This window comes from Gallus gallus, chromosome 5 (assembly GCF_016699485.2).
Source record: "Gallus gallus isolate bGalGal1 chromosome 5, bGalGal1.mat.broiler.GRCg7b, whole genome shotgun sequence".
Lineage (NCBI taxonomy): Eukaryota > Metazoa > Chordata > Aves > Galliformes > Phasianidae > Gallus > Gallus gallus.
Genome location: NC_052536.1, coordinates 28,471,818 through 28,499,804, shown reverse-complemented (window position 1 = coordinate 28,499,804; position 27,987 = coordinate 28,471,818). Strand labels below are relative to the sequence as shown.

General features: G+C 40.5%; 3 protein-coding genes and 1 long non-coding RNA gene across 8 annotated transcripts in view; 2 read left to right on the top strand and 2 right to left on the bottom strand.

Annotated features, from left to right (window-relative positions):
* Nucleotides 1-4,357, top strand: part of MPP5 (membrane palmitoylated protein 5) — a 48,130-nt gene extending 43,773 nt beyond the window's left edge. For both annotated transcript variants that reach the window (XM_046941734.1, NM_001199705.3), the window contains exon 14: nt 1,296-4,357. In XM_046941734.1, coding sequence (XP_046797690.1) covers nt 1,296-1,472 — 177 coding nt within the window. In that variant the 3' untranslated portion in view covers nt 1,473-4,357. The remainder of the gene's footprint in view (nt 1-1,295) is intronic.
* A 926-nt stretch (nt 4,358-5,283) lies between these two features.
* ATP6V1D (ATPase H+ transporting V1 subunit D) lies at nt 5,284-13,177 on the bottom strand. Of its 2 annotated transcripts, none has more exons than XM_046941733.1 (9): nt 12,360-13,177; nt 11,150-11,267; nt 10,623-10,702; nt 9,239-9,306; nt 8,411-8,455; nt 7,824-7,927; nt 7,326-7,392; nt 6,652-6,730; nt 5,284-6,068 (listed from the first exon to the last, which is right to left on the bottom strand). In XM_046941733.1, exons 2-9 carry the CDS (start codon nt 11,252-11,254, stop codon nt 5,927-5,929), a joined length of 690 nt encoding a protein of 229 aa, XP_046797689.1. In that variant the 5' UTR covers nt 11,255-11,267; nt 12,360-13,177; the 3' UTR covers nt 5,284-5,926. The 2 variants fall into 2 exon arrangements, with proteins under 2 accessions (XP_046797689.1, NP_001264368.1); NM_001277439.2 differs by having other exon boundaries at nt 5,287-6,068; nt 13,058-13,177.
* A 48-nt stretch (nt 13,178-13,225) lies between these two features.
* On the top strand, nt 13,226-23,728 carry EIF2S1 (eukaryotic translation initiation factor 2 subunit alpha). Of its 2 annotated transcripts, NM_001397175.1 has the most exons (9): nt 13,226-13,330; nt 14,392-14,479; nt 15,290-15,531; nt 16,468-16,547; nt 17,370-17,521; nt 19,099-19,205; nt 21,100-21,197; nt 22,041-22,184; nt 22,527-23,728. In NM_001397175.1, the coding sequence occupies exons 3-9, from the start codon at nt 15,291-15,293 to the stop codon at nt 22,650-22,652; spliced, it is 948 nt and encodes a 315-aa protein (NP_001384104.1). In that variant the 5' UTR covers nt 13,226-13,330; nt 14,392-14,479; nt 15,290; the 3' UTR covers nt 22,653-23,728. The 2 variants fall into 2 exon arrangements, with proteins under 2 accessions (NP_001384104.1, NP_001006477.2); NM_001006477.2 differs by lacking the exon at nt 14,392-14,479.
* Nucleotides 23,613-27,967, bottom strand: LOC101749936. 2 transcript variants are annotated; one of them, XR_005860222.2, is made up of 3 exons: nt 27,630-27,967; nt 26,054-26,195; nt 23,613-25,942 (listed from the first exon to the last, which is right to left on the bottom strand). It is a non-coding gene; the product is annotated as an uncharacterized LOC101749936 (long non-coding RNA). The 2 variants fall into 2 exon arrangements; XR_005860223.2 differs by lacking the exon at nt 27,630-27,967 and adding an exon at nt 26,626-27,059.
* Between the last annotated feature and the right edge of the window lie 20 nt (nt 27,968-27,987).

Sequence of the window (27,987 nt, the reverse complement as noted above, 5' to 3'; positions counted from 1 at the left end):
GCTAGTTTAGCATGATGTAGTTTGCCCTGAGGAAGAAACAGTTGCCCTGCTGTAACTGCATCTACTCATAGGAGTTATTAAAACAGCTGTCATCAAGAATCACTTCTCACTGAGCTCTGTGTTTTGCTCTCCTTCTTTGATGTAAGGGTGTAATGTATTGTAAAAACTAGAAGAGCATTGAAGTCCAAGCTTTAAATGGGTGGGGAGGGGGGTGGCTGTTGTTGCTTTGCCTGTGTCAAAATTAATCATATTCTCTAAGTAAACATTTCCTCCTTCATGGTTATACGAGTAAAACTTTATTGTACATAAATATTAAATATGTCCTTTTTTTAGTGCAGTAGCCAAGGAATCCTTCAATGACAAAATAATACTGTTATTCGTATTAAATGACTCTCCTTTCAAATTAATCCTATTGGAGTTGTCTTTCAGTTGGATGAAAGCTACTGTGTTAAGCACCTTCCCATTAAGTAGAAAAGACTCTTCCTTGCATGTGAAGCTTGGATTTTCCTAAAAATATGTACAGCATATGGGAAAGAGAAATCTTTAAGGCCTGAAATTGCTTTTGGAACTATCTTCTTTATGCATTTTCAGAATAAATACCTGGATAGTCCTTTATGAAATACAAAAAATATGTTGCAGATAAGGAAATCAAACACTTAGAAATCAAACTTACAGAAATTCTTAAGTAAAACTGTCTGCTTCTTATTCTCCTTAGAATCGCTTTTCTACATTTACAATTTTTCTGCAGTATTGTTTGCTTGATTCTATGGTGATTCCATGGATTTCAGCATGTACCTTTCATGGTGGCTCTCATCTTTTATTGGTGAAAATATCCAGTGACAGCTGCTGCCTTTGGCTGTTCAGGGTCTGTGGAGATGCATCTTCAGTGGTGTGCTGTCTTGTTCTGCACCATTCAGCTTTCACTTCCTGCTGTCTTCTGTTTTTTTTCCAGAAAGCTAGCAGGCTTAGCGATCAAACTGATTTTTGAGAAACATGTTTGAGGAGCCTCACTAGGATGTCTGTCATGAAAGGAGACTTTCTGTGTCTTCCTCATTTACATCAGTCCAGGACTCTTTTTTTTTTTTTTACTGGATTGCTGCTTGTGGCCAATGAGAAACAGTTGCCTTTGGTGTTAAAATGCGTGGTGGTTCATTGTTGTCAAAAATTCAGCTATAAATACCTGGTAACAATACAGTGAAAAACCCATGTATAAGGCCTGAGTTGTTACCTTTCCTTCTCTTGTTATGGGGGAGAGTCTTACACACCTACAATAACTCCTTGTTCTTTATTTGCAGCCAGAGGAGTTGAGAGAAATCATAGAGAAGACAAGGGAGATGGAACAGAACAATGGTCACTACTTTGATACAGCAATTGTGAATTCTGATCTTGATAAGGCTTATCAAGAGTTACTTCGGTTAATAAACAAACTTGACACAGAACCACAGTGGGTACCCTCTACCTGGCTACGATGAAAGAGAATAATTCCAAGGGACAAATGGACTTCAGTTGAGTAATTGTTCCAAGGAGATCGCATGTAGGTCTGCCCAGTAATAAGTGTCTGAGCTCTGGACCTTGGTGGCTGCATCCTTTGCAAGTGAATTTGGGTATTATTGGGGAAAAAAATAAAAAACAAAACAAAGCAAAAACACTAATCAGCTTGAGAGCTGATTTAACTGTTCTAGAGGTTGTCCAAATTTTCTTTTTGTGGTCTAGAAATGGAGACCTTGTCCGTACTAAATTCTAAAGCTTTAGATTTTTCTAGTAACAACTTTTATACATAAATCCTCTTTTTTCTACCTAGTCACCCTTAGGGAAGCAAAGATTTTAAGTGTGTGTATTTGTATATACAGTCCTCATTGTCACATAGTTATAAATATGAATGTTATTTAACGCTTAACTTAATGACTTCATGGGACATGATGGTAGTTCAGGAGTGTAATTCTACAGATCATTGGGCAGAGAAATAACCTACATGTGAAAAATGTGATTAATGAGAAATCTGTCCTTTTCAAAGAATGGAAGAACGAAGATGCCACTCTGGTCTGGAGCTCCCTGGTGAGGCTTGAATTTATATCCTAAATCTAAAAAACATTCCACTTTCTAATAGCACTGTAATTGGAAAATGTGTATAATGTAAATATTTCAATCCTTGTGTCTTCTTAGGCAGACTTTTTAATTCTGAGTTGACTGCACATTAATTTTAGGTCCAATTAAAGATGAATTATATTGATCTTTTAGATGTGATATTTTTATGGGATTTTCCTTGAAACATCGGCTGGTTGGAGCCGCTGTTCTCCACAGATCTGTAGAGAGATTTAGGAAGGCAGAGATTATATTTTTATGAAAAATATATGGTTATAAAACACTGCTTGGAAGTCAGCTGAAGTTCTCATGTTTTATAACAGAATACTGGCTAAAATAGGCTGATGTGCTGAACATTGGAAGATAAGTGGGTTTTTAAATCTCTGCGAATGGCTCATCTTGTGGCTGTTGCTCTAACGGATAACTAACTGGAATTAAAATAGCTGAAGGTAGCTATTGTGTTATAAACAAGTGTTGTAATTCACTAGCCAACATACTGTCCTGCATTTGCTCACTACTGCAGTAAATATATGTGTGAAACACTGGTAACTGACTGAGAAGTTGCAACAAGGCGGAATACTTGTTAAAACAAATAACTTGAAACGAGTGAACAGAAGGCAAGGTCTGTATCCTAGTGTGTGCTCTGTGAAACAGATCAGATCACCTCTGCATCTTCAAATCTGAGCTATGACATTAGTTAAGTACAAAGGCTATGTGTCTGCAGTGCGGGGGAGTTCTATCGCTGAAGCTAACTGAATGTTAGCATCTTGGCTGTTTGAGTTTAGGGTAGCACAGTCCTTGAATGTGAATATCTCTTAATGTTAGCCATGGTGTTTGTTACTTCCTACAGGTAAAACATGAGTTATGTCAGTTTGTAGTTCACTCCTGTCAAATGCTGAAGGATTTAACAAGTAGTTGATTTTTTTTCCATACTGTCTTGCGTATATTTAAGTTCTAATGGAACAAACTCATACCTGTAGCTGAACAGAGACCTCCAAGTATATGGGGAATATAAAGAAATTGTGAAATAACGTTTCTAGTTAGCGAACTAACATTTTGTATTGAAAAATTAGAGTATGCTCCTGTCCTGCTATAAAGCAAAATTATTTGCTGGTTTAATATTTAGGGCTGAGAAGCAATTAAAGAGGTAAGTAGTGACCCTTCAGGAAAAAAAAAAGGGGGGGAGGATTGAAAACTTCATGTTAGGAAAAAATGTAATGTTCTACATGTTGATGTAAGTACTGAATACTCAAATTGATAGGTTTTTGCCTCACACTGCAGGCACATTCTCAGTTTATTCCATAGTTTGAAAACGGCAATGTTCAGATGTATTGGATGTTTCATAGGTGACAAAGAACTCTTATCAATTCTATCCTTTTGCTTTTTAAGAAGATTGTAGATGTATTAGGCCCTTTGGTACTGACTGTGTCCTCGTGGGACAAAAAGATGAAAAGATGTAAAATTTGCTGCTTAAGGGTAACTTAGCTACACAAATACTGTCCAAATTCCCGCAGCCACGATCAGCTTGAGATGGTTGCTGAAAACCCCCTTATACATTCAGTGTTACAGCCAGTGTCACTTTCAGTAATTGCTGTTAATGTATTTGATGTTTTTCTCCCCAGTGTCTCTGAAATGTTGTACAGAGGCTTGTTTGTATAGCAATAAGTTCTTGAATGTAGACTTAAAGAATGTTGAAGTTCAGCTCTATTCTAAATCCCAAGGCACACAGTACTCGCGATAAAGAGGTGCTATGATGTTTATAACCAGTGTTAGCTGTCTGCTGCTAAAGGGCTTTGAGCAGCACTAAGAAATGTATCTGGCTGTCCCATCTGCCATCAATTTGGATTTGGAACTACTTGGTATAAGAAATTACTCTGCCTTTTTGTACTATTTTTAACACAGATTGTGTGTATTCCCTTGAGAGTAAAAGAGAATATGCAAACTTCATTGGTGGAACACTTTATCATGGGCCTTGTAGTGAGCTGTATCAGACCAAAATGAAGGTAATCTGCGTTTTTATCAGTCCAGATTTAATTAAAAGTAAACATTAGTTGAATTGCGTGAAAGTTTTGAATGTAATTACATGTGACTTCTTAAAATGTAAGGTGGGGGTTTAATGCCTTAATTAAGGTAACTTTGCTCAGACCTGTGGTTAGCCCCACATTGTACTTTTATATGTGTATCTGCACTCTGTGTTTTGAGACATCATGAACTGCACACTAATGTAAAAATGTAAAATATTTCTAGATTTAAAATAAATCACTGTACAATTTTATTACTGTGGTGAATCTTGGGAATCGTCTTATTGCTGTTTTACTGAATGTCTGAAAGATGCCCTAGAAGATGTTCTCTTTACTTCACTCACTAGGATGTGTGGTTTTGGAAGGAAACAAAATACATTCTTAGGTCTACAGATCCTCTCTGTAGTCTTACTTTCCTTTCTTACAGCTGCTACCTAATTTACTTTCATCACTACATTTCTGGTAAATTCAAAGGCGCCACCAGTCATCACAATTCATCACAAGCTTTAGGTGTCTGTAAGTTGCCTTGATGTGATGCATTTTCACAGGGACACGCTCATCTTCTTGTTTGAAAGCCATGGAATTTGTGTCAGAATGCAGTGAGTTCCAGAATAAAATCGTTTGCTGATTTTTTTGGATCAACATCTACTTTATACCAATTTCAAACCATCTTCAGCTGAATTCTACTCCAGGTAAGATAATAAACTGCTATACAATAAATTGCCATCTGTAGAAGTAGGAGGAAAAAGATACTGTTATAGAGCTCTTAGTCTAAAAAGGTGCAAAAAATGGCTGTTCAAACAGCAAGTACAGCCTTTTCAATGCTACCACTAGGGGACTTGGGAGGAAAGAAGGGTTGCTTGCCAATAGACATGGTTATCTAGGACATTAAGAAAACTGAGGTATTAGTGACTGACAGTGCACTGGCACAGGCTACCTGGAGAAGGTGTGGGTGCCCCATCCCTGGGGGCATTCAAGATTCAAGGCCAAGTTGGATGGGACCCTGAGCAACCCAATCTCTGGTGGGTGGCAGCTCTGCCCACAGCAGGGGAGATGGAACTGGGATGGTCTTCAAGGTCCCTTCTGACCTAAGCAGTTCTGTGTTTCTATTAAATCAATGTGACAGTTTCCAAGCTTTTCAGACAATCGTCTTTTAGAACCAGGAGCCAAGCATAACGCATTCAACAGTTAGAACTTTTACTTGTTTCCAGTACAGACAGTACACAAGTTGGCAGAATCTCTAATTAGAACCATAAATGTTTTAGGCCAGTGGTAACAATAGTGCAACAGAAATAAATCACAGAAGACTGTGGATTTCATCAGCAGGTTAGAAAACCAGAGCTGCCTACACTTGCATTTTACTTCAGTTGTTCCAGTACCTGCTTTAAGCAACTTTCACGTTAATTTACATTTTAGCAGTAAGGAAGAGTCATGCATCTCCCTCCTTAAATAACCTTTCCCACTGCTTGTAGTAGCAAAGGAAGCATTTAAAAAGGAATCTGACTAGGCAAATCTAGAGCCATCCTCTAAAGAGAACAGTTGTGGTCAGCTATTTCTATTAAGTGAAGAAGCAGGCTGAACACATAACAGAAGGCCTTCCTAATATTAAAGCACCTTATTCATCTCTCTTTTGCTTCCAAATGCTGTATTCAAGTTCTCAGATTTCTAATCTCCCGGGAGAAATCCACAATCCGGTCAACTCAGGCTTATACACCAACTGAGAAGCCACATAAATATGATTGAGGCAATGTCCCAAATCATACAGTAAATGGGCATTCTGTATTCTGGGTCCCCCCACTCCAAATACAACAGCTGCATCAGGTTTACTCAAAGAGAAGGTCTTCATCCTTCTCTTCTGCTAGGAGATTGGCCGGTTCACGTTCCCCACCAGCAGCTCTCCGCAGCTCCCGTTCTTTCTCAGATTTTTCTTTCAATACCTTTTTCTTTTCCTGGATCTTCTTTAACCTGTGAAAAGAAATGGAGCATATCAGGTTGATTCCACAGATGTTTCCTTAGAACAGACCAACAACAAAGACGCCACACGTTGGCTGTGATAAAGCTGCCTAGAGAAGTTCACCAGGAAATTATCACTAGATGCTGCCCTTAAACAACATTCATCTTCTCTGCAGATTTACTTTTTTACCCAAATTCTAAATGACATTCTTGACCATAAGCAAGTGTTGCATTATACTACTCTGTTTTTCTTGAATGAAGGCAATTTACATTTGTTTAATTTCAACTTTGACATCTTTTTCCCAGAACACTAGCTCCTGTGGCAGAGCTGTCCTTAAAGCAGAACAACTCAGAGTACTGTATTCCATCATTCCCACTGGAGGAAAGATGAAGACAGCTATGTACAACCCAGTGGTAGAGCTACATATGAAACTGCAACAAGTAACTGCAGCTCTTCAGTTGCTCAGCTCTGGAAACTCAGTGCACAGTAAGAATAGCGTTCTTAGCCTCGTTTGCTGAATAGTTTTCTGACGTCCACTCTGAGGTACAATCTATTTGAGAAAAAGAACACTCTGGTCTTGTTTTACATAGTTACCTGTAGAACTCCTCTCGTTCTCTTTCATCCAGTTCTGTGATGATATAGGAAAGAGTACGCTCGATCCTGGGAATAATCACTAAACAAATATAAATCAGGAAGTTGATGGATCACTGCTATATTACCTGGGAATTTACCATAATGCAGTGCACAGAGGGTAATTTAAAGTTATTCTAGTAATTCCTAGTACCAAGGCTCTCTGGATGCCTACTCTGCCATCCCATCCAAATATAATAAAGACATTGCCACCTTTCTACTGGACACTACCATCAACATTTAGTAAGCTACACTAGCAAATACTACAGAAATAGTTATTAAAACATCTTAGGACATAGAGACATCCCCTCTTCTGTTTCTAGCGTACATACTTGAAGTAAATCACAGGTCAGTGGCAGACACACTAGAATACTTTTCTGTAATCTTTGCTCTGCAGGTTCTCAGTACATCCTCCTGAATAATTTCCTATGTTTGCATATTCACTTATCCCCGTGTACTCCAGCCCTTTTGCAATATGTTTTATTGTAACAGCTACTCAAGTACTCAGCAGCTTTTAAACTGGTTTCAAATCACACTAACGGGAAATCAGTCAAAATAAGAGTAGCTTCCAGGACTCAGCTCCCCGTCTCGCATAGAGACACAAAAGCACTATGCATCCCAAAAGGAAAAATACTCACCATGTTCAATTGCATTCACACGTCTATTTGTTATTTTAATGGCTTCGTCCAAAGTAACGAAGGATGTCTGATAGAATGGGAAAAAATAACAAGATGAACTCAGCATTTCCATCTATTCTACACAAAAAACCAAACATCAGTTGGAAGCTGAAGCTGCTCATATCACAGACTACATTCTTGATAGAAGCAGAGTTGTTTCTACTAATGTTGGTGCTCTTACTATTTATTAACGGATTACATCTGAACACTGAACTCTAGCAGCTTCAGCTACCAACTATACTCCAACCACTTCCTCGAAGTTTCTTCTTAGTGTTCTACAACGTGAAGAGGTAGTATTATAACTGTGTTTAATGGCTGAAAAAGGGTTGAAACTTGGTAAAAGAACTGGGACTAAAAGCCTATAATACAGCTGAAAGTAACGAGTTGCAGTCATTGAGACTATACTTTCATTTCAGAACTGAGAAATCAGAGACCCCCGCATTTCTTTCTCCCATCCACCTGTAAGGAGGCCAGTTCCACAAGCAGCTCCACAGCTTTGGCATAGTTCCTCTTCAGCTTAGCCAGCTGTTCTCCACCCCTAGCCAAGCCAGTCAGCTCATAGCCTGAGAAAAAAATAACGAGGTTTGTTGCTAATGCTGCCATGGTGTATTCTTACTAGATAAAAAGCTGTATCTGTACTTCACAAACTAGAAGGATGCAGGCAGCTCAGAAAGTGCCAAGATGAAGCTTTGGCCTTCTAAGAAATCTGTCTTCATAATGGTTTGCGGTACTGCAAATCACTGTTGTCTATATCCGCTCTAAGATCTGCCAGTCTCAAAAACGTGGTAAACAAGGCTTCTCCTCATCTGAAAAACTCACTGATTTAGTATACTAAATCCACTATCCACTAAGGCCCATATTTAATCCCTTAATGTTCGAGAAACAGCACAAAGCAAAAATAGCTTTGCACACAGCAAAATATAGAGAAAAGAAATATTCTTGTGCCCGTGATGTAAACTGACTTGTCGTGCCTTGCTGATAAGTATTCTTGTATTAGCACAGAATGGCTACAAGTACACATAAGGCAGAAAATATTTTCTACTTACTGTCGCCTCCTTCCTGATAATGTTCAAAAACCGGCAAGGTTACACCTGGCAAGAATGAACACACATTTGTGTAAAGGGACGTAAAGGCTAATACATTTCTTCTTTTTAAGTACAGCACATTTTTAGTCTGTATGCTTTTAACAAATTCTGTAAGCTCGGAAGCTTTGTTTCCAAAATCTTCCTATATAGTTTGAAAAGATCAAATCATGCTGATTCTGCTATTTTAATATGCAACTTCAGCATTATGTTGAGACAACAGATCCAGACACATGAAAAATTCAAAGTATTCTATTCTGTATTACTATTTTGTACTTAGAGACTCACAGAATCATAGGGGTTGGAAGGTACCTCTAAGGGTGGTTGGATCATCCAGTCCAACCACCCTGCTGAAGTAGGTTCCCTACAGTATGTTACAGCAATGTATTCCCCTGCTTAAGGAATATTTTCAGCATTCAATCTTGATTAATTTTTTTTGTTTTATTCAAAAAACAATTATTGATATTTAATTTTCTGAAATGTATTTAATCTTGGTACTTAATCTATTTTCAGTAATGGAAATTTCTCTATGGAAATTATGCTCTGTTTGAAGATCTAGAAATTAGGACTGCAGTTTATGTACATTCATTTCATCTTATGAGAGGTAAAGGACTAAACAAAATTATCTCCTGTATCTGAAAAGTCTTAGTAAATTATAAGTGTTCCTACTGTTGGATGAATAAGAGAAACAAAGAAAAAGAGATGGTGTTTGGAGACGTTCTTACGTATTTCAGAATGTGCTCCCACAGCTTCCCTGAAAGTTGAAATGCCTACTCTCTACAAAAGAGTCACCTGCTACGTTGTCCTTCTTAGCTCTGATCTTGACTTGAGCTTTGTTCACATTCTGGATCACAGTGGTACTGTAAGGAAGAAAACAAGTATCTTAACCAGGAACACCAAAGTGGTCCATTACTCCATCATTATATCCAAAGAGAAGCAGTTAGCAGATAGTATTGTTTCCAGTTCAGATCTCTGTCCGCAGTCTTCTAAGCTAACAGCTTTCCTACAGTGTTTGGAAACAAAAGCAGCAGACTTCACGGAATGTAACTCTGGAAATGTCCTAGACCAAATACACAAAGCATTTCTAAAAACTAGCAAGTTATCTGGTGAATTACACTCAAATATTTTAATAACGTTTAATCTTAATCAACTTGAGGTTTTCTTCCCACTGAAAGCAATTGTGGCTTAAATAATCAAGGCTTAGATGCAGATCAAAACCACAACACTGTTCATTTTTACAAATTCATATTTATTTATTCCTTCAGAACAGTAATGAGTTTGTTTACCCATTAACTCTTACTATGTTAACGAACAACAGTTCACCTTGAAGGATTCTAAAGTGTCTTATGGTCTTCCAAGAACAGGTTACTGTACCAGCTCTTCCACTGGAGTACAATTTACTTACAGGGTGGAATCTGACTATTGTTTATAGCTAAACACTATGCCTGGTTAAAACAGGAAACAGCACCATATCCAGATGAAAGGGCAAAAATGCCTTTTGCCTTCCAGCAGCACACAGGTTACTACAGTGTCTGATCGCTCAGCTCTTCCCTATTAATTGGTGGTACCATCAGCTGAATCATTAACACTTCCCCAGCTTTATTCCACAAGACCGATGCATGCTTGGATGAACTATACAAACAGCCTAGTTGGAATTGTGATTTATTAAAATACAATTAAAAGATTAGTTTCTCCTATCACAAATAGCCCTCACTAGTCCTAGTGAGATGAGTGGTCATGGGACAAGAGGCTGAAATGATTAGTAGAACACCTGAATGTCTTACTGAGAGAAAACATCACATATTAGATCCTGACCTCAAGTCCACAACAAAAATCAAGATAATGTGTAATCCAATATTCTGCTAAATGTTCTTGTTTACCTGTGTTCTAGATTTGAAACTGAAAAATCCACCTCCTTCTCAAATCAAGAATTTGTGCATAAATTCTCTTAATTTTTCAGCTCACTTTTCTTATATGTTTTCATCACACAAATGATCTCTCTCTTGCAGCTCTCACCTTAATGGAATTCACTTGTCATGTCCTACCATGTCCACTGTTTTTTTTTTTCCTTGTTACAAGTTCATTTAAGGAATTTCTTATTTCCAAAAGAGAAATCAACAATCTGCTGATCATATGTTCCTGTGGGTAGGATGCCCATAAGATCAGCAATCCTCACCTGAAATCTCCTGCTGTAAACTTAGCCTCGGCAAGCGAAAAGGCAGCTTCTCTCATCACTTCACCCATCAGCAACTTAGTCTGTTTTTTTTTTTTAAAGAGACATCAAATATAAGGTACGTTATTCTTTTTCAAAGAAGAATAATTAACAGCGTCAAGAAAACAATAGGAAATTTAAGAAAGAAGGAAAGAGAAAGTATTCTGTCTCCAGCTTACTCTCAAGCTGCTGATCAGAATTTTCAGATGACTGGTAAAAACTGAAATACAATTAAAACCCATCCAGTATGGTAGAAGATAACAAGATCTACTAAGTTCTATTGAAATCTTCAAAATTTATATACCACTGCAGACAGAAAAGCATAGTTATGCTTCCCTGTCCTCAGCAGCATCACTTATAGAGAACAGGTTATCCACAATGTTGTCCTACATTCTGGTTTATCTAATGAAGTTAGAAGAATGAGAATGCACAATTGACAAGCAAATTTCAAATCAAGTGAGCCTAAGAGAGAAAAGTTCTCATTTGCTTACCTCAATAATTTTCTTAAGGATTTGCCTGAATCGGAGCGTCAAAGCGTCAGACTTTTTCTTCAAGAGGTTGCGGCCTGTTTGAGCTCCCTTCAAGCGAGCCTTCATGATGGTCTGAGCCCTGTTACAGAAAAAGAAATACAAATGTCCTGCATCATCCAAAGGCATTAAGAGAAAAAAAACTTACGTCCGTGTCAGAAAATGTTGCGTGACAAATTATGAAGCAATGGAGAAATATCAGCATGGAATGGAAACAATTTCAATTTATTTATTTCCAGTAACAAACTTCCAAGTTTCAGGTGCAAAACTATGAACTGAAGAAGCATCCAAACCTCTCTTCCCTCTTGGCTGTGGAGGATATTTAATCTGAAGAATATTTTTGATTTAACTAAGATGTCAGTCGCTATACTTAAGTCACTGCTTTGTATATGGAGGTACAATGCACAAAGGACAACATTCAGGTCTGTGAAGTTAAGCCTACACACTTCCTCTCTGACGTTGGAAAAAACAATCACAATTAAGATTCTATCCACACAGTGAACACAGTTACTTCCCCACTGTACTAGTTTGATATGAGAATAACTCCATTTAAGTCTACAAGAAGTGCACGCACTTTCTGAATGTCCATGAGAAAAACAAAGTCCAAGAACATAAAAGCAACTGGATGTTTCCAACAAGCAGGTCACTGCTACCACCTTGAACTACGTTCACACACAGCTCACCACCTGCCAGAGACTGGCTCCCTTTCTGGTTCAAGCAAGCCCTCACAGGCTGAGAGGGCATTTAAAAAGTCACGTTTGCCATCAAGGAGGCTGAGCAGCTTCTGTAAGCAATTGTAGCCAGCACAGCAGAGATCACAGCAGCAGCATAAAACAAGTAAACCTTGTACAATTCTGTCAGTTAACAAAAAACTTACTGGTGGAGGCAGGCCACCTGTCCTTTTAACATCCTAACGTACACTCCTATCAACTATCAGCCATGTTACTGATCTATTACCTCACTGAAACAGTTTTGGTAAATGTTAAATCCTTGTGCATCACTGCCTTCCCACCACACTGATGTGGCAGCCCACAAAACGGATACCTTTTAAAAGAGGCCGAGATGCCTCATCCTTGGGCACGTAAATGGACTGAGCTGTACTGAAGAGCCAGAGAGCAGCTGACTCGGTAGGTGCTATCATTTACTTCTGAGAAGTTCAAAAGAGAACCCTTACCATGCAGCACATTAATCTTTCCATACAAACTGTTTCCTCGCATCTCCTGAGCTGAAGAAAGAGTTAATAATTCACATGTGAAGTTTCCGTCCTGCAAAACACCCTCCATAGAGATTATATCCAGCCACCAACTTCGTGTTATGCAAGAAAATTTGAAACTGCCTTTCTCCCGGAGGCTTTCTGTCCTGGAAAGTACTAAGGAGGAATGCAATGGTGCCATTAAAACGGCATTTCTAACGGTTCGTCAGTTTTAAGCACTTTTGTTCATCGCAATGCCAGCTGCTGTGCCGAGCGCCGTCAGGAGCCACCTGACCGCATGACACACCGCTCTGGGAAGTTACTGGAAATCTGACTGCACGCCGCGCTTCCCTTTTTGTTCTTTTTTCCTAAAGGCTTTCCGGCCAGCCTCTCGTACAACGACATCGGCGTCCTCTATGGAACAGCAAAGGGCAGCGACGGCTTGACTTGGGCATTTTCCCCGACGCACGTACTAGTGTTTCCTAAATGGAGTCCTGTGCAGCCCACCAGCCGCGGGGCCTGCTGACGGCTGCCTTCCAACCCCCCCGCAGCCTCCGGCCGCTTAAAGACGCGTTTACACAAGAAGCGACCCCGCAGCTCTCCCTCCCAACCCGGCGCCTCGGTCCCGGGGCGGCCGCTCGCCCCTCAGCCGGCCCGCGCCGCGGCCAGGCGACACTCACATCCGCGAGGGGAAGATCTCGATGCGGTCCTTGCCCGACATGGTGGCGGCGGCGGCCGAACGGGCCCGGTCCGGCTGTCACCTTCGCGGCCGCCGGTCACGTGACGCGGCGCTACGCCCCGCAGCGAAGGGAGGAGTTTCCCAGGGGGCGCCGCGGCGCAGGCGGGTCGGCGCACGCGCGGTGGAGGCGGCTGAGCGCACGCCGAGGCGGCAGCGGGGGCACCGCGGGAGGCAGAGTCGCGAGCGTAGAGCGGGACCTCTCGGCCGTCGCCAGGTAACGGCCGCTCCACCGGCGCCGCGCGGCCTCCTCTCTCCCCCTGCGACTCGGCCGCGCTGGTCCGGGAGCGTGCGGGCTCGGGAGGGGTGCGGCGTGGCCGAGGCTGGGCCTGGCCGCTTGGGCCCGGACGGGGGGAGAGGAACCGGCGGCGCCCCGCGTGGCTCTGCCCGGAGGCTGCGGGCTCCCCGGCGCGAGACGGCCGCGCTCCCGGGGCGTCTCCCGTGGCCGCGCTGCCGTCCCCGGGCCCTCCCGCCGTCCCCGCGGCTATCGCCGGTGGCCGCGTCAGCCACGCTGCGGCCGAGGGAGGAGGCCAGCCAGAAGTCGGTCTCGTTTCGCCGGCTCCTGGGCGGCCGGGCGGGGTTAAAGCTTCGCCTCAGCATTTCCAGCGGCGTGGGAAGACCATAGAGCGATAGAATCATAGAGTGGTGTGGGTCGGAAGGGACCTTTACGATCGCGTAGTTCCAACTCCCTGTTGTAGGAAGGGACACCTCCCTCCGGACCAGGCTGCTGCAAAGCCCCGTCCAGCCTGGCCTTGAACGCCTCCAGGGAGGGAAGATCATTTCTAGCGTTGGGCTTGAGGGTCTTCCCGTACGGGGCCAGCACCAAGCGCTTGTGTCTGAGGAGAGAAACAAACGCAGGGCAGTATTGGTCTGTCTTTGCTTACTGCGTTTGATGCGCTAGAGAAGTGAACTGTAGAACGTTGGGGTTTAATTTTAGCGGTGTCTTCTTCAGGTTCCAGATTATGTGGAGTTATATGCAAGCTCCAGCGTTTCTGTAGCTTCTCTGCTACTTTGTATCCCCTTTATGAACGTTACAAATGAAAACAATAACGCAGTCTTCTGTATTGTGTGGCTGTGTTTTATGTGGCGCTTGGCATTATCATCTTAATATCTTTACTAATTCTCAGTAGCTGGAAAGCACTGGCACGGCTACCCTAAAGCTCCCGAGCACCGCTGTGATGTGCTGATGGAACAAACCTTCTGGAGGAAGTGTGTGTTTGACAAAGCCTTGTGGGCTCCTTGTGTGCTTCTGAAACGTTCTTACATTTCTGAATGAAGCTTTCAGGTGTAGGCAAAAGGAGCGAGGCTAACCGGGTTAGCAGAGATGAGTGCATGTGTTGCTGCCCTCATCAGGGAAGTGAAGCAGGTTAAGCATTCCTTTTTATTGCTATGTGGTTATGAAAAGTTAATGCTGTGCTTTTTTAAAGTATAGTGAAGGAATTCTGCTTTGTTTTTCAATATTTTTTTTTCTCCTGTTTACCTGCATGTTAGGTTTTCTTTTTTCTTTAATCACTGTTAAGGTCTGTTCTCTGTTATGTGCTTCGTTCATGTCAGGCTGCTTCTATCTTCTGTTCTAATTGTTTTCTTTATTTCTTCAGAAAGCTGACAGGTGGCCTCTGGAGTAGTTCCTATGAGATTGTTCCAGCCATTTTGTGCTCAGTTCTGGAAAGCATTTTCTAGACTCTTTTCCTTCTCAGTAGAGAAGTTCTGCTCTACCTCTTACTTTCTCAGCCTTTCAGTGCTGTCTGTGTTTATAGAAATACCTTTCAGCGCTGTGGGTTTCTTCTCTCTCGTGTCCTGCTGTTGGTGAAACCTAGTTTCCAGCTTTATTTTATGAATTGGATGAATGTAAGGGTGCAGTGCCTTCTTTTCACCACTTGAAGTCTCCTCTGTATTGGGCTGCTACATGGATAATAAAGTCTGGGTAGCAAACTTTTTCTTTCTTGTGAAATAGAAAGTTAGAAAAAAGTGCTCATTTTAAAATAGTAATTAATCTATAGTTTATCTGTTAAATCCTAACTGTACGCTACCTAAGCCTTATCCTAGTTAGCTCTTTCTAGTGTTAATGTTGCTCTCTAACCTCGCTGGTCTTTGCTGCTTCTTAACACTTATGTAGGAGAAGGCAGTGACGTACTCTGAAATAAGTCATCCTTGTTTCTTTCTGTTCACATTCCAGAATGCCAGCACTAAGCTGTAGGTTCTACCAGCATAAGTTTCCGGAGGTGGAAGATGTTGTGATGGTCAATGTTCGATCCATTGCTGAAATGGGTGCTTATGTCAGCCTGCTAGAATACAACAACATCGAAGGCATGATCCTTCTCAGTGAGCTGTCCAGAAGACGTATTCGTTCCATAAACAAACTCATCCGCATTGGAAGGAACGAATGTGTCGTGGTCATAAGAGTTGACAAAGAGAAAGGTATGTGGGGATATGGGCTACATCAAGATTGAATTCATAAAGAGAAATGCAGACAAACTGGGCTCCTTAAGCGTGAGTAGTTTCATCAGGAGTTCTTTGTGTGAGGCACTTCAGCTAAATAGACCATCCTACCATCTGATGTTTATGACCCTTTTTCCCTTTGGTAATTGGGTTAATGAAGGTCAGTCACATCACCAAAGACTTGCTTAAGTGGGTACTGGCCAGCTCAGTGTTTGGTCAACTAACTGTAGTTGAGTTTCTGTTTGATATCTGTGCAGATTTTAAGTCCTGACTGAAGAGAGGAAGGTCATCTCCTCCATAGTAGAATGCAGTAGTAGAATGTAATGCTTGCAGTCCGTCCTGTGCTGCAATAAGCGCCTTGAATCTTGGCTATAAAGTAGATCACGTTTGTAATTATTATATGCACTCTGTAGAAGGTCACAAATTGAGATTGTGCAGACTTGATCTTTTCCCGTGTTCTGAACATTTGAATTTTTGACTTTAAAGGTTTTTTTTATATATATTTTCTATTTAGGGTATGGTTTTCAAGGTTGGTTCTTTGTATGCTAGTGCAGTTTTTGCCAAACCTGTGTGCAGAGACAGAAAAAGGGGATCACAAATTGATGAAATACCATGCAAATTTCTTCTGGGTTGGGAGGGAAATTATTCTTAAGGCACAAGCCTACAAGAATGTGATAGAATAGTTCCTCTGTTGTAAGCATTTACAGTTGAAAGAATAAGTTGATACCTTAATTTGGATCGCGATTTGATCAAAATCATTAAGTTTCAGTTTTGTTACTTTCTTTAGCAGCTGATAGGGGTAGTGTAGGCAGTGGGCAAGTCTTGAGCCAGAGCATTTGTTACACCTTTCTCATGAAGCAGTTAGACTTGCTTTGCACAGTGTCTGACAATTCCAAAATGGTTGTTTCCTGGTAGGTTATATTGATCTGTCAAAAAGAAGAGTTTCTCCAGAGGAGGCAATCAAATGCGAAGACAAATTCACAAAATCAAAGACTGTAAGTTGCTTTTCTATATTCTGGCACCGTGTGCTGCTGTCTCCTTTCCTGAAGGACCAAAGTACAGAGACGTAACATAGCATGAAAATAAAGCTGTATTCTCATTTATGAGGCATACTCTGACTGTCATTTCCCATGTAATGTATAACCAGTCTGTCTGAGTGCTGTGGTAAACTGATTATGAATAGATAGTTAATGAATAGATCAAGTAAGGTGACAGTTGAAAATCTGTATTAAAAGGATGATATTTAAATGATAGAAATCCAGAAGCATACCCTAGTTTGATGCACCAGGCAAATTTTATTGGAGAAGGATGCAGATAGTTTCAGGTGTTGCATCTCACTCTTTCTGCTCTGTGGTCATAAGTTTCTGAAAAGAATGCTTACCATTATTTATTAATTGGATTCTGTTTTTCTTTCAGTACAAGTGTACTGAGTCTTTAACAACTTGAAAATACTTCATCTGTCAGTTTCCATGGGAGAATTATTTTGTCTTTGTAATTGCACAGCAGAAGTTTAGATTAATAAAGTGGTTCTGATGTTTTGTGAGCACCTAAAACTCTGTAATTAATTGCTAAACATAGGGAGAGATTGTTTTGCAACATCATGCAGTATTTAGAGTTCAAACACTGAATCACTGATATTTTTACAGTGTTTTTATCAACTATTTGGGGTCTGGGTTGTCATCTGCAGAACTCAGTTTTATGCTGCACAAACTGAGTAGGAGTTGGTCATTATGTAAGAGAGTGAGAGTTGTGAGGGGCAGGGTTATTTCATTTGCCGGAGGGGAGGGTTAGGGTTTAACATCCCATTTGTGTTCAAGGTGTACAGCATTCTTCGCCATGTTGCTGAGGTGTTGGAGTACACTAAGGATGAGCAGCTTGAGAGCCTGTTCCAGAGGACTGCCTGGGTATTTGATGACAAGTACAAGAGACCGGGATATGGTGCCTATGACGCATTCAAGCATGCAGTCTCGTAAGAACATCTTTTCTGTCTTTAGAGGTTTATTTCATAATGGCAAGGAAGTATTTTCTGGAATAGATACATCTTTATTTTTGTAAAGGCTCAGTCAGTTGAGAAGAATGTACTGGTTGAGTACACTTAGTGATTCTTGACATCAGTCTTTTAGCTGTGTAGTGTCGGTATCTCACTAATTGGTTAAGTTTTCCAATGCTCTTCAGAAAGAAGACTCAGTAGTTGTTTTCTTTGTATCTGTCTTTGAATATCCAATTCTGCCTGAGTCAGTTTTCTAAAAGCAGTAACAGAATTTTATGTGGATGAATGTTGAGGCACTCACTGAAGAATGTGTTTAAGCGAAACAGATTTATATGGCTACGGATGAGCCTGTGATGTTTCTAGTAGAAGCAGCAGAACTAATATTGGTTTCTCTGTCAGAGTTTACCTGTTCTTAGACTGAGTCAGGTGTTTTTATCATATCTAGTTCTGTCTGAAGAAATTTCAGCTCACAGCTCATTTGTCCATCACTGGCAGATTTTTTTCTTTTATAAATGCAGCAAATTGGTTTTAGTTCCTTGCATATCCAAACTTAAAGAATGGAAATAGGATGATGAGTTTAGAAATGGAATTATGAACAGAAGAGTTGGAAACAGTGATTCTAAGGGAGTATGTGCCAAGATTGCTTGTTATTAATATTTTTTATTTATGAGCCTTTAATTTACTTTCAGAATGAAGCTATTTGGTTTCCCTCTAAAGATTCTGTAATAAAATTGGCAACAAAATAAATTTTTCAATAAGTGTTTCCTGTTTTACTTTCTATAGCACCTAAACCTGTGAGAGGAGCATCAGTTTGACGCTAGATGGCAGTGATAAGACTGTAGAAAATCATGTTGAGTCTAAGAAGCAGGGCACTTGGCAGTGTTTTTCATTAGCTTAAAATCATTTTTTCTTCTTTTGGATAAGAGAAAACAGCTATAGGCCTTAGAGGAGGAGCTTTTTTGTTTTCTTATTTCAAAGATATTTGGGATAAAAGTAATATGGAAATAAAGAGAAATGACAGCTTGTGAAAAAAACTTTATCCTTCCTTTATCTGTGAATGTAGCCAGCAGATAAGTATCTGTCTGTGATCCAGTTACTGTTAAAAATTCCTAAAGGATAATGTGTTACTTTGTAAAAAGATGGGAATCTTTCCTTTGCATGAAGCCTGAAACTCAAAAACCTCAGGTTCATTGTGAGTTTATCTTCACATTGGAGGACACATAAATGGCAAGCAATTAGATGTGTTTCTCACTCTATATATAGTGTACAAGGCAGAAGACATTACTGGTTTTTTTGGTTGTTTGATTTCTTAGACAAAGGAAAGAAGCAGACTGAGTAAACTGCCTGCTTTGTTAAGTGCTTCCCTTATAAAATACACTATAAACATATGTTTTTATTTTCTTCCAGTATTTCAATGGTCTCTTAAGAAATGTGTGCTCTCTTTGCTAATAGATCCACACAATTATGCATAAGAATATTGAAATAATATCGGAGGTTCATGTTGTGTCATGTCCCACGTCAGTACAACCTCTGTACTGTTTCTTGTCTTGGCTCAGAGACCCTGCCATCCTGGATAGCCTAGATCTCACAGAGGAAGAGAGACGTGTATTGATTGACAATATTAACAGACGTCTGACTCCACAAGCAGTCAAAATCCGAGCTGGTGAGTTCTTTCCAGATCATTACTGAATAGATTTTGACACTTTAAGTATGCTGTAACTTGTAAGCTATAAACCCATTTCAGACTAGTGGCTCGTGGTGCTGGCTTTTGAGTGAAGCTGATCTTTTTTAGAATTAAGCTGTGTTCGTTGAGAAGTGATAGCAGAATGTCTGTATGGATCCTGACTCAAAGTCCAAGGTGGTTTGGCTTTCCCACTGCTCCCACTCTCCACATGTAGATTCCTTAGAACACAGAAGTAGTTCCAATATATAATACAGTCAATCATGTTGCACTGGCACACAAAAGACTTAAATATCTTATTGTGGATTCGGTAATATCTATATTCTTTCTCATTATTGAAAGTGCTAAATTCTTCTGTTCCCTATTAGGGTGGTTGATCTCTGTCAGCACAGCTAGGTCAAAATGTCCTGTCCAATTATACATAAACAAGAGGCAATTAGTTCTGACTTTGCTCCAGTTGTATTTCTTGCTGGTTGAGTGCAAACCACTCAGCTGGACATGTTAATTTAAGCCAAGCCTGTGCGTTTAATGTATTCCTAAAGTTTGAGCATCTTTGTGTCAGTAGCTCTGTGTTGGTGCAGAACAAGCATGCAACTCCAGTCTATTTAAGAAGATGCTACAAGACTGTAGACCTGGTTATACAGCTAATCAAACAGCTTAAAAGCATACTTGCCATTAAACACATAGTCAGCAAGCGGTGTTCTGTTTTTTACTGCATTTGGAAATTACTTTTGCTCTGCAAGTGTACACTGAAGAGCAGTAACACTTACTGATAGCTATGGGGAGAGGAAAAGATATTCCATATCCACGTGACAGTCAAGTTAAATAAGAGAGCACAGGAAGTAAGATAGTGAAAATTCTACCTAGTAATTTAGATCACCAGGACTTAACATAAACTTCAAATATGTGAGTAGGATTTGATTGCCATGAGGAATGGAACTGCTAACAAATAACACTTGATTTAGCTTTGAAAATAAAGTGCATTTGAAGGGCATATTCGCATGCTTTCTTCATCTTGCCTATTTTGCTCTGATGGCCTAAGTTTATTTGTAATTCAAGCATACAAACTTTGCATTGGCTTACAGTCTCATCCTGAGGCCAAGGCTGACTGTGGGGGACTTTCCTGTGGATGTGTTTGGGATAGCTGAGAATTAGGGCGTTACTGTCGGTCACTTGGGAGTGAGATTAACTTCTCTGTAAAAGTAACCTCTTGCACCATGGCTACATAGATTTAAAAAAGAAGAGTAAAAATCTTTTTAAACTCATTAGGAAATTATAGATGTGACCAGCACAAGTGCTTTCAGTTTATTTACAAGTGTTTAGAAAAAGCTATAGCTAGCTATTATTTTAACTGTATCTTAATGTAACTGATCTTAAAAATAGTAGGAATTCCCCATGTTTCTAAGGTGATGCGTTTATTGTAGTTGTTGACAGACTTCTGTGAATTTGTGGCTGTGCGCTTTCTCAAGTTTTGATTTTCCTGATAGATCTTTCATTTTCTTCGGTATTTATTCCTTGATCTCTCCATGTGAAATACATCGTTATTTCATTAGAACAATTAAATGCATCATTATTGTCCTGTTGAATTTATTGGGCAGGGAGTGAGTGAATGTGGGTGCATAATTTCATATCTGGGATTTTCAAAGCACAATGTAAAATGTTCTAATCTAAAGAATTTGAGACATCTACCTCCACTTACAAGCCAAGAAGTTGAAATACTTCCTCTATTTTGGAAGGTATTGAGGGTATCACTGTGAATAAACATTGGTTGCTAAGAATCTCTATTACAGTCTAGGTTAAAAAAAATGTTTTAAAGTTTCTACAGCTTCTGATAACTTCAAAGTTTTTCTTTTTAATTTGTATGACTCCATCCTAGATATCGAGGTTGCGTGTTATGGTTATGAAGGTATAGATGCAGTGAAAGAAGCTCTGAGAGCAGGCTTGAACTGTTCCACAGAGAACATGCCCATTAAAGTAAGTGTCTGTCTTAATCGTGACATCCAGAGCAAAGTTTTCTAATGCCCTGAGGCGTCAGTACTGTGCAGTTGTCACAGTCACATCGCTGAGGGAAGCCATGTCCTTGCTTCGTAGTTCTCCTGTCTAGCACATGTGCAAGACTTCCTTTCTGCTATGTGGTCCCAATTGTTCCTGTGACTGTGCTGGGACTTTTCAAGTTCATTCCAAGTTCGAGAAGCTGGTTTTATTCTCTTTAATTAATTAATGTCTAGTATTTGCATACTAAATACTTAATGTTTCTTTATATAGCCTTATAGCAGGTCGAGGGAAAAAAAAAAGGTTTTCAGAAATAAGACTTTGTAAGAAAAGGAATATTTTGTCCACATATGTTGGGTGGAAGGGCTGCTTGTGCCTAGCTATAAATTTTCCACCTCAACCATTTTAGGTTATTCAGCGTGTTACTACTGAGTGTTTTGAAAAGTCTTATAAGTGCTTGAAAATATTTTCTTACAATGATTTCTTGTAACAGAAGAAACAGTGTACTCATCCAGTTGTCTTTAAAAAAACAAAATCCACCTACTGGTTGTCACACTCTTCTAATTGAAAAATTAGTGATAGGCTGCTTTATTGGTGTGGGAGTTGGTATTCATATTTGTCTAAATGAACATAATACATAGGAATAATCAGCTTTTGTACCAAAAATTAGACAGTCTGTGTGTTTTTTTGTGCATACTATTTCATTCCAAGTTATGTTTGCTTTCAGAAAGAGCTTTTCTAATGAGAAAATGTTTCTTTTCTTATACTGAGCATGTTTTACTGTTATTTATTTGGTGTTCTTTTCTTCTCTACAATGTGCAACAGATCAATCTGATAGCCCCTCCTCGGTATGTGATGACTACTACAACACTGGAGAGAACTGAAGGACTCTCTGTTCTGAATCAAGCCATGGCTGTCATTAAAGAGAAAATTGAGGAGAAGAGAGGAGTCTTCAATGTGCAGATGGAGGTGAGAACACTTTGCATTCTAAAACATAACTGATTTACTTCACAATATTTTGTAAGTAGAGTAAGATCCGTAGCACTAGGAGAAGTTTTAGCAAAAGACATTAGAAAAGTTGGAAAAAAAATAATTAAAGCATAAAGTTCAGTATTCTTTAAATAATCAAATGACCAAAAATTGTATATTTCTTGGGTTTTATTAAACAATCTCTGGACACACATTTTATCTCTTGATCTAGGATCAGAACCACCAACCATGATTTTCTTTTCCTTCTCAATCTGCAGATAGTTGGTTTTTTTTTTAACTGTTTTTCACGTGTTCTTGTTTTTTGGTTGTTTTCTTTTTCAGCCTAAAGTGGTTACTGACACAGATGAGACTGAGCTTGCAAGGCAGTTGGAAAGACTGGAGAGGGAAAATGCTGAAGTGGATGGAGATGACGATGCTGAGGAAATGGAAGCGAAAACTGAAGACTAAATACTCTGGGATATTTGGAAGAGAAACCGTATGAGAAATTAGAGACCCCGTTGCAAACACTCTGGACTAAATGTTTCCAGTATTGAAAACTTCAAATGCAAATACTTGAAGTATGGTACTGGTTTAAAAAGACCAATAAAGCATCTCCTGAGTAACATTTGATGCGGCAACTTACAAATTGAATCTTTGAAAAGCAAGGTGCCAAGTCATATTCAAGACACAAATCTCATGACTTGAGGGCGGCTGCAGCTCCACTTTTTAACACTTACATACGTAACAATTCCAGATTGGTGATTCCAGCTCAGTTAATGATGTTTTCTAGAAGCACGAAAACCAAACAGGTTGAACAGTTCTATACAGGATGTATTTGAGCAAATATCCAATAAAGTTCTGTGCTACGTAACCTGAAGCTTTTTTTTTTGATCTTTTGTTAAATTGCCCGGAGTGCTGTCATCAGTTGGTGATTCCCCTTTAATGCTGAAAAGGGAATATTGAAAAGGGCTTCCTTGTTTTAAATTGAGGCAAAAATTAGTGGAGTTACGTTTTGGTTTGTTTTCTACAAGTTTGTTGATGTAGATTTCTTTAGAAGAGTGCTTTTCTTCTGCATTTAGGGACTCAGAACTTGTAGGCTTCATAAGTAGCATGTTACAACTTCAGTAAGTATAGTTGATAACAAAAATAGAGTTACGTTGTTCCTGTATGTGAATATAGCAGGAGCTTTAATGAATTTATTCATACTTCTTCAAAATACATACTGCTGTATTCTGTGCTAACTGTTGTATGACCTTCCAGTTCCACATAAGCTATATCTACATTACAGTGGGCCGAACTGTTCAGTAAGCAGCCAGTTTATCTCCTCACAACAGGAGAAACAAGATGGGCTTTCCATGAAGTGGAAAAAAGCCTCCGGTTTGCCCTTGGCTGTGGGAATTGAGGGGACAGTTCTTTTTAAAAATGAAACTTGCTCAAATTGCTGATTTTTAAATGTGTTTATACTTTTCATAGTTGTTTCATCCTATATTGCACGTCTTTTTTTCTTCTTTTGTTCTGCTTGAGGAATAAATGCATGAAAAAAACTGCATTTTTAGGTGTTAGGACAGCCTTGCCATGTTTTGAAGTTGTATTCTGCGTTTCTGGTAACATTTTGGTTTTCTTTCTCAATTCACTAAAACAGTGGATTGAGCTCTGTTACTCACAGCATGTGAGTACTCTGACAAAAGAACAAAGTATTTAAGAAGTGAAATATCTTCCCCTGATCTGTGTGCTGAGGTAATGCTGTGGAAAAATGGCATTGAAAACGAGACAGCTTTACTTGTAAGAGTGTTACCAAGGGATCACGGTTAGTGTTGCCTGTAAGAGCTGTTTTGCTGTATTAATAGGTGGGCATTGTTTCTGTCAGTAACTGATTGGGTGTGTTGCAGTAGCTGGAAGGAGGAGCTCTGAGGTGGCTGATGCAGGGCTGTTAGCAAGGTACCCGAGGCGGCACTGAGAGCTCAGCTTCATTCTGCTGCATTGGTGTGCATGTCAGTGCCTTGAGTAGCCTGTTGAGTTGAGGATCCTTAGCGCTTGTGTTTTCTTCTGTCTCAGCCAGTCTGTTTGGTATGTCTGTGTGTTTGCCTACCAAGCACTTTGGTAAGTGTTGTGGGCTTTGTGTGTGAAAATCTTTGTAGAATGTGAGCTCGTGTGTTCCTGCTGTTCATTAGCACCTATGCTGCCTGCTAGACTGTAATTTCAGGACCAAAGTCTCTGCTGCGGTGCTCATGTAGTCTACTGAAGGAGAAGGTATGGATGCAACTGCAGGCAGAACTTGGCCCGTAGCATCAGATGTGAGGATCTCAGCTTGATTTTGATATCTCAAATTAATTTTGTAAGCTTGGCAACTTGAAAACGATTTTGCTTGGAGAATCTTTTGAGGAGTCATTAATACAGAGAAACACAAATGTTAGATGGGATCGAGCGCACCATCTGGTAATGCAGTCCTGTATCCTGTTTCTGATTAGAGGAAGTGGCTGCTAAAAGAGGAGTGCCCAGCTTTCTTGGGGTTGTGGTATTTTGTCTGGCTCTCAATAGAGTGAAAATTCCTTGCTTTATTCTCACTTGATTCTGGCCTTCATTATTTCTCAGATGCAGCGGAACTGGCATATTGTTCTTTGTAGCCAGATCTGTGTTTAATTCCTCATAGATTTTTTTGGTCCAGAGAACAGACAGCTGAACAGCTGTTTTCAAGCACTGCCACCTTTATACAGTTAATTTACAGATGCTCTTGCATCAGAATGTTTGCCATCTTCCACTTCCATCTAGAAATGTTTCATCACTTTTTATTTTGATCTGGCTTTCGTCTTATTTCATCCCTAATCCACTCGAGGAACCAATGATTTAGGGGCATCCTACGCCAGGGGGCAGAGTCTTAGCATTTTAAGAGGCTGTCTGGGGGATTACATACTTTGAGGTTTTTCCAATGTGATACTGTTCACATTATAATATGCAATGGGAATTGTAAGGCAAGCAATGGGGAAGTCCTTTGGTTGGGTTCTCCTCGTTCTTTGCTTGTTGGGAGACTAAACGGGAGGTGTCAGTAATAAAATAAAGCTATCTGTGTTTCCCTTTAATCATGAGCCTGTGATCATGAAGCTGCAGCCGGCTGTTCCAGGCCATCCTAATGCAAACTCTATAGGATATAATGTATTCTGTGGTTACCTGGAATGGAAAAAACTGTCTGCCCCTCCAAATACTATTCTGACGTATGGAAAACACTGTTGGAGTGGATCTGAAGGAACAAATAGTCCTCACGGTGATTTCCAAGTTCTGCCAAAGGCTGTTTTTAGAGCTTTCTAGATTTATGTGGTTCAAAGCTCATGTTTTCTCCTGAGAGATTTAAATGCTTGAACTTGCCTTCCCAGCACGTGCCTGAATACGACAGGCATGTGCTACAGTATGATCTACTGACTCATTTCAGTGTGTGACCCTTTTCCTACAAAGCTGAGAGATCTGCTATTACTCAGCCCCAGGGAGCGATCTATGGACAGTCATTTAGCCTTGCATAATCTCTACAGGATGGGGAGGGATGGATACGTACGTATTACAAACATCCCTTGTATCAAAGAAGTACTTCCAGGTGTTAGAGTAAGCAAAGGCTCCAGTTTATCAGAACTACTTGGTATGGAACCTGTTGTTTGGCGATCAGCCGGGGGAGGTTTTTCTTCAACCTTCATCAATTTGACAATAGAATTCTTCATTGTTAGTGGTGATTTTGCCGAGATCCATCAGTAGGGCTGTGGGTGGTCTGCATGCTGGAAAAAAGAGAAAAAAGAAGTGCTCTCTCACTCAGAACTTGGACTGGGGCTGGTTGTTGTGTAATTCTGAGATCACTGTCTGAGCCAGAGCTCTCTGCAAGCCCCTACCTGTCCTCGCCGGCATGGAATTACCTTCCCCACCTGGTTACGGGCTGCCTGCAGTAACAAGCTGTACAGCGTGACGGCAAACCTCAAGTACAGTGTGCTGGAACGTGGCATTCCTGGAGCCAGTTACATAAAGCGTGCTGGTCTGGGAAACAAATGCAGTGTCAGTGTATTGTTCCTACTTTGATTCGTGGCTGCTTTTCCTTGATTCAGCAATGGTAGCATCTTCAAGTGCCCGCTTGTATGAACAGTGCATATGCTTTCAGTTGCTGCCTGAAGTTTAACACTGTGGGACAGGGCAGGTGTGTAGAGGGTTAACTTTAATTCTGATGTAGGGAGCATTCAGTGACACGATGTTATTTACTGCTTTTCTGCTGGCTACAGCAGTTTTGTTCCCAAGATTCTGCTGAATGCACGCTTTTATTTGTGTACACCTATGCGTATACATACAGGCTGTTCTTAAAGAAAAACATCAGTTCCTTTGTACTTAAAGGCCAAAAAAATAATAATAATAATAAATAGAAGCATTTTTCTTTATGAAAATTTACATTGGTATCTTTGAAAACGCCACATACCTGCAAGAGAAACCCATCCTCTGCGTGTCCTGTTAAGCTCACTGCATTGCTTTGGGCAGTCTGAAGAGCAAACTGTGCTCTGGCAAGCAGGGTACAGAAGGAACTGCCCACTTGAGGATGGGTCCTTGCTTTTGAGCTCTCACCCTGCACGCTTGCTGCTTATATGGGACTTTTGGTTTTTTAACTCTGATTAGCAGTCCGTTGCGCAGTGTATTTCTCATATCTATGCAGGGTCATTCTCTGGGTGGTCTCCAGCACATTGTCATGTTTAAGACCTGCTTCAGCATCTCTCTTTTCCTCCTTCCTTGTCAGAAACGCAATAAAAAAATAAGGTAACGACTTGCTTCGTCCTTTTCCTGGGTGTGCGAAAGTGTGACCAGCAGTCTGAGCAGAGCGCAAACACAGCAGAGCTGCCTGAGAGAACGCGGCTGACTGAAGAACTCTATTTTTATTCTCTCTTTTATTTCAATGCATAGCAACGGCTGCTGTGTTATGCTTTGTTGTGCGGTGCGTCATGCTGCTTATCGCAGTCTGTCCCTTTATCTGCATTCATCACCTCCATTTGGCTCCGAGTCAGGAAATGCTCACAGTACAGCGGACTGTATGCTGCAGCTGGCTGAAGTACTGTGAGACTGTTACTCATTCTGACTGCCTTCATTAGGACCTATCAAATACGTTCGTCATGGCTGAGGTTCTAAAAATGAAATAAAGCTCAGGTTCGCGTTCAGGCACTAAAAGGCACCATTTCAGAGGCTCTCCAGAGTTTCAAGAGATCACTGCACAGTGCTGACCAATCAAACTGCTGTTCTGAAAACCCAAGCAGTTGCTTCCCCAGCAATTTAGGTTGTTAAGTTGAAGTACACCAATATTCCTAAATACGCCTCCATGTCCAGTGACCTCTGAAAGCAGGGCGGGCTTCAGGAGCCCATGGGGCTTCTTCAGTAAAATCAATCTGTCGAAGCGATTTGTTTAGGTTTGTAGAATTCTCCCTGTGCTCATCGTACCTGTTACACGGGGCTGCTCTGATCTGTAGCACCCTTGAAGATGCACTTATTAGATGAGGCACTTTATTCCATGGAATAGCTCTGTCTGAAGTGTTGAGGTGCAGTTGTGTGGTGCTGCTTCTCCCCCCATGCAGTCTCCATGTCTCACCTCATTTGCCATTGTGAAGCTGCTGCCTATGTTGGCTTACTCACCGCAGGGTGTTTTTTTTTATTACCCTGAATTCAATGAAATTCCTTGGAGATCCTTTTCAGACCTCCCTTTGTTTCTCTCCCCAGAGGGCACATAATGCACCAGAGCCAGCTCAATGTTTAACTAACGTCTCATAGGTGGGAAGAAACTAAGAAAGAAGGGATGGGA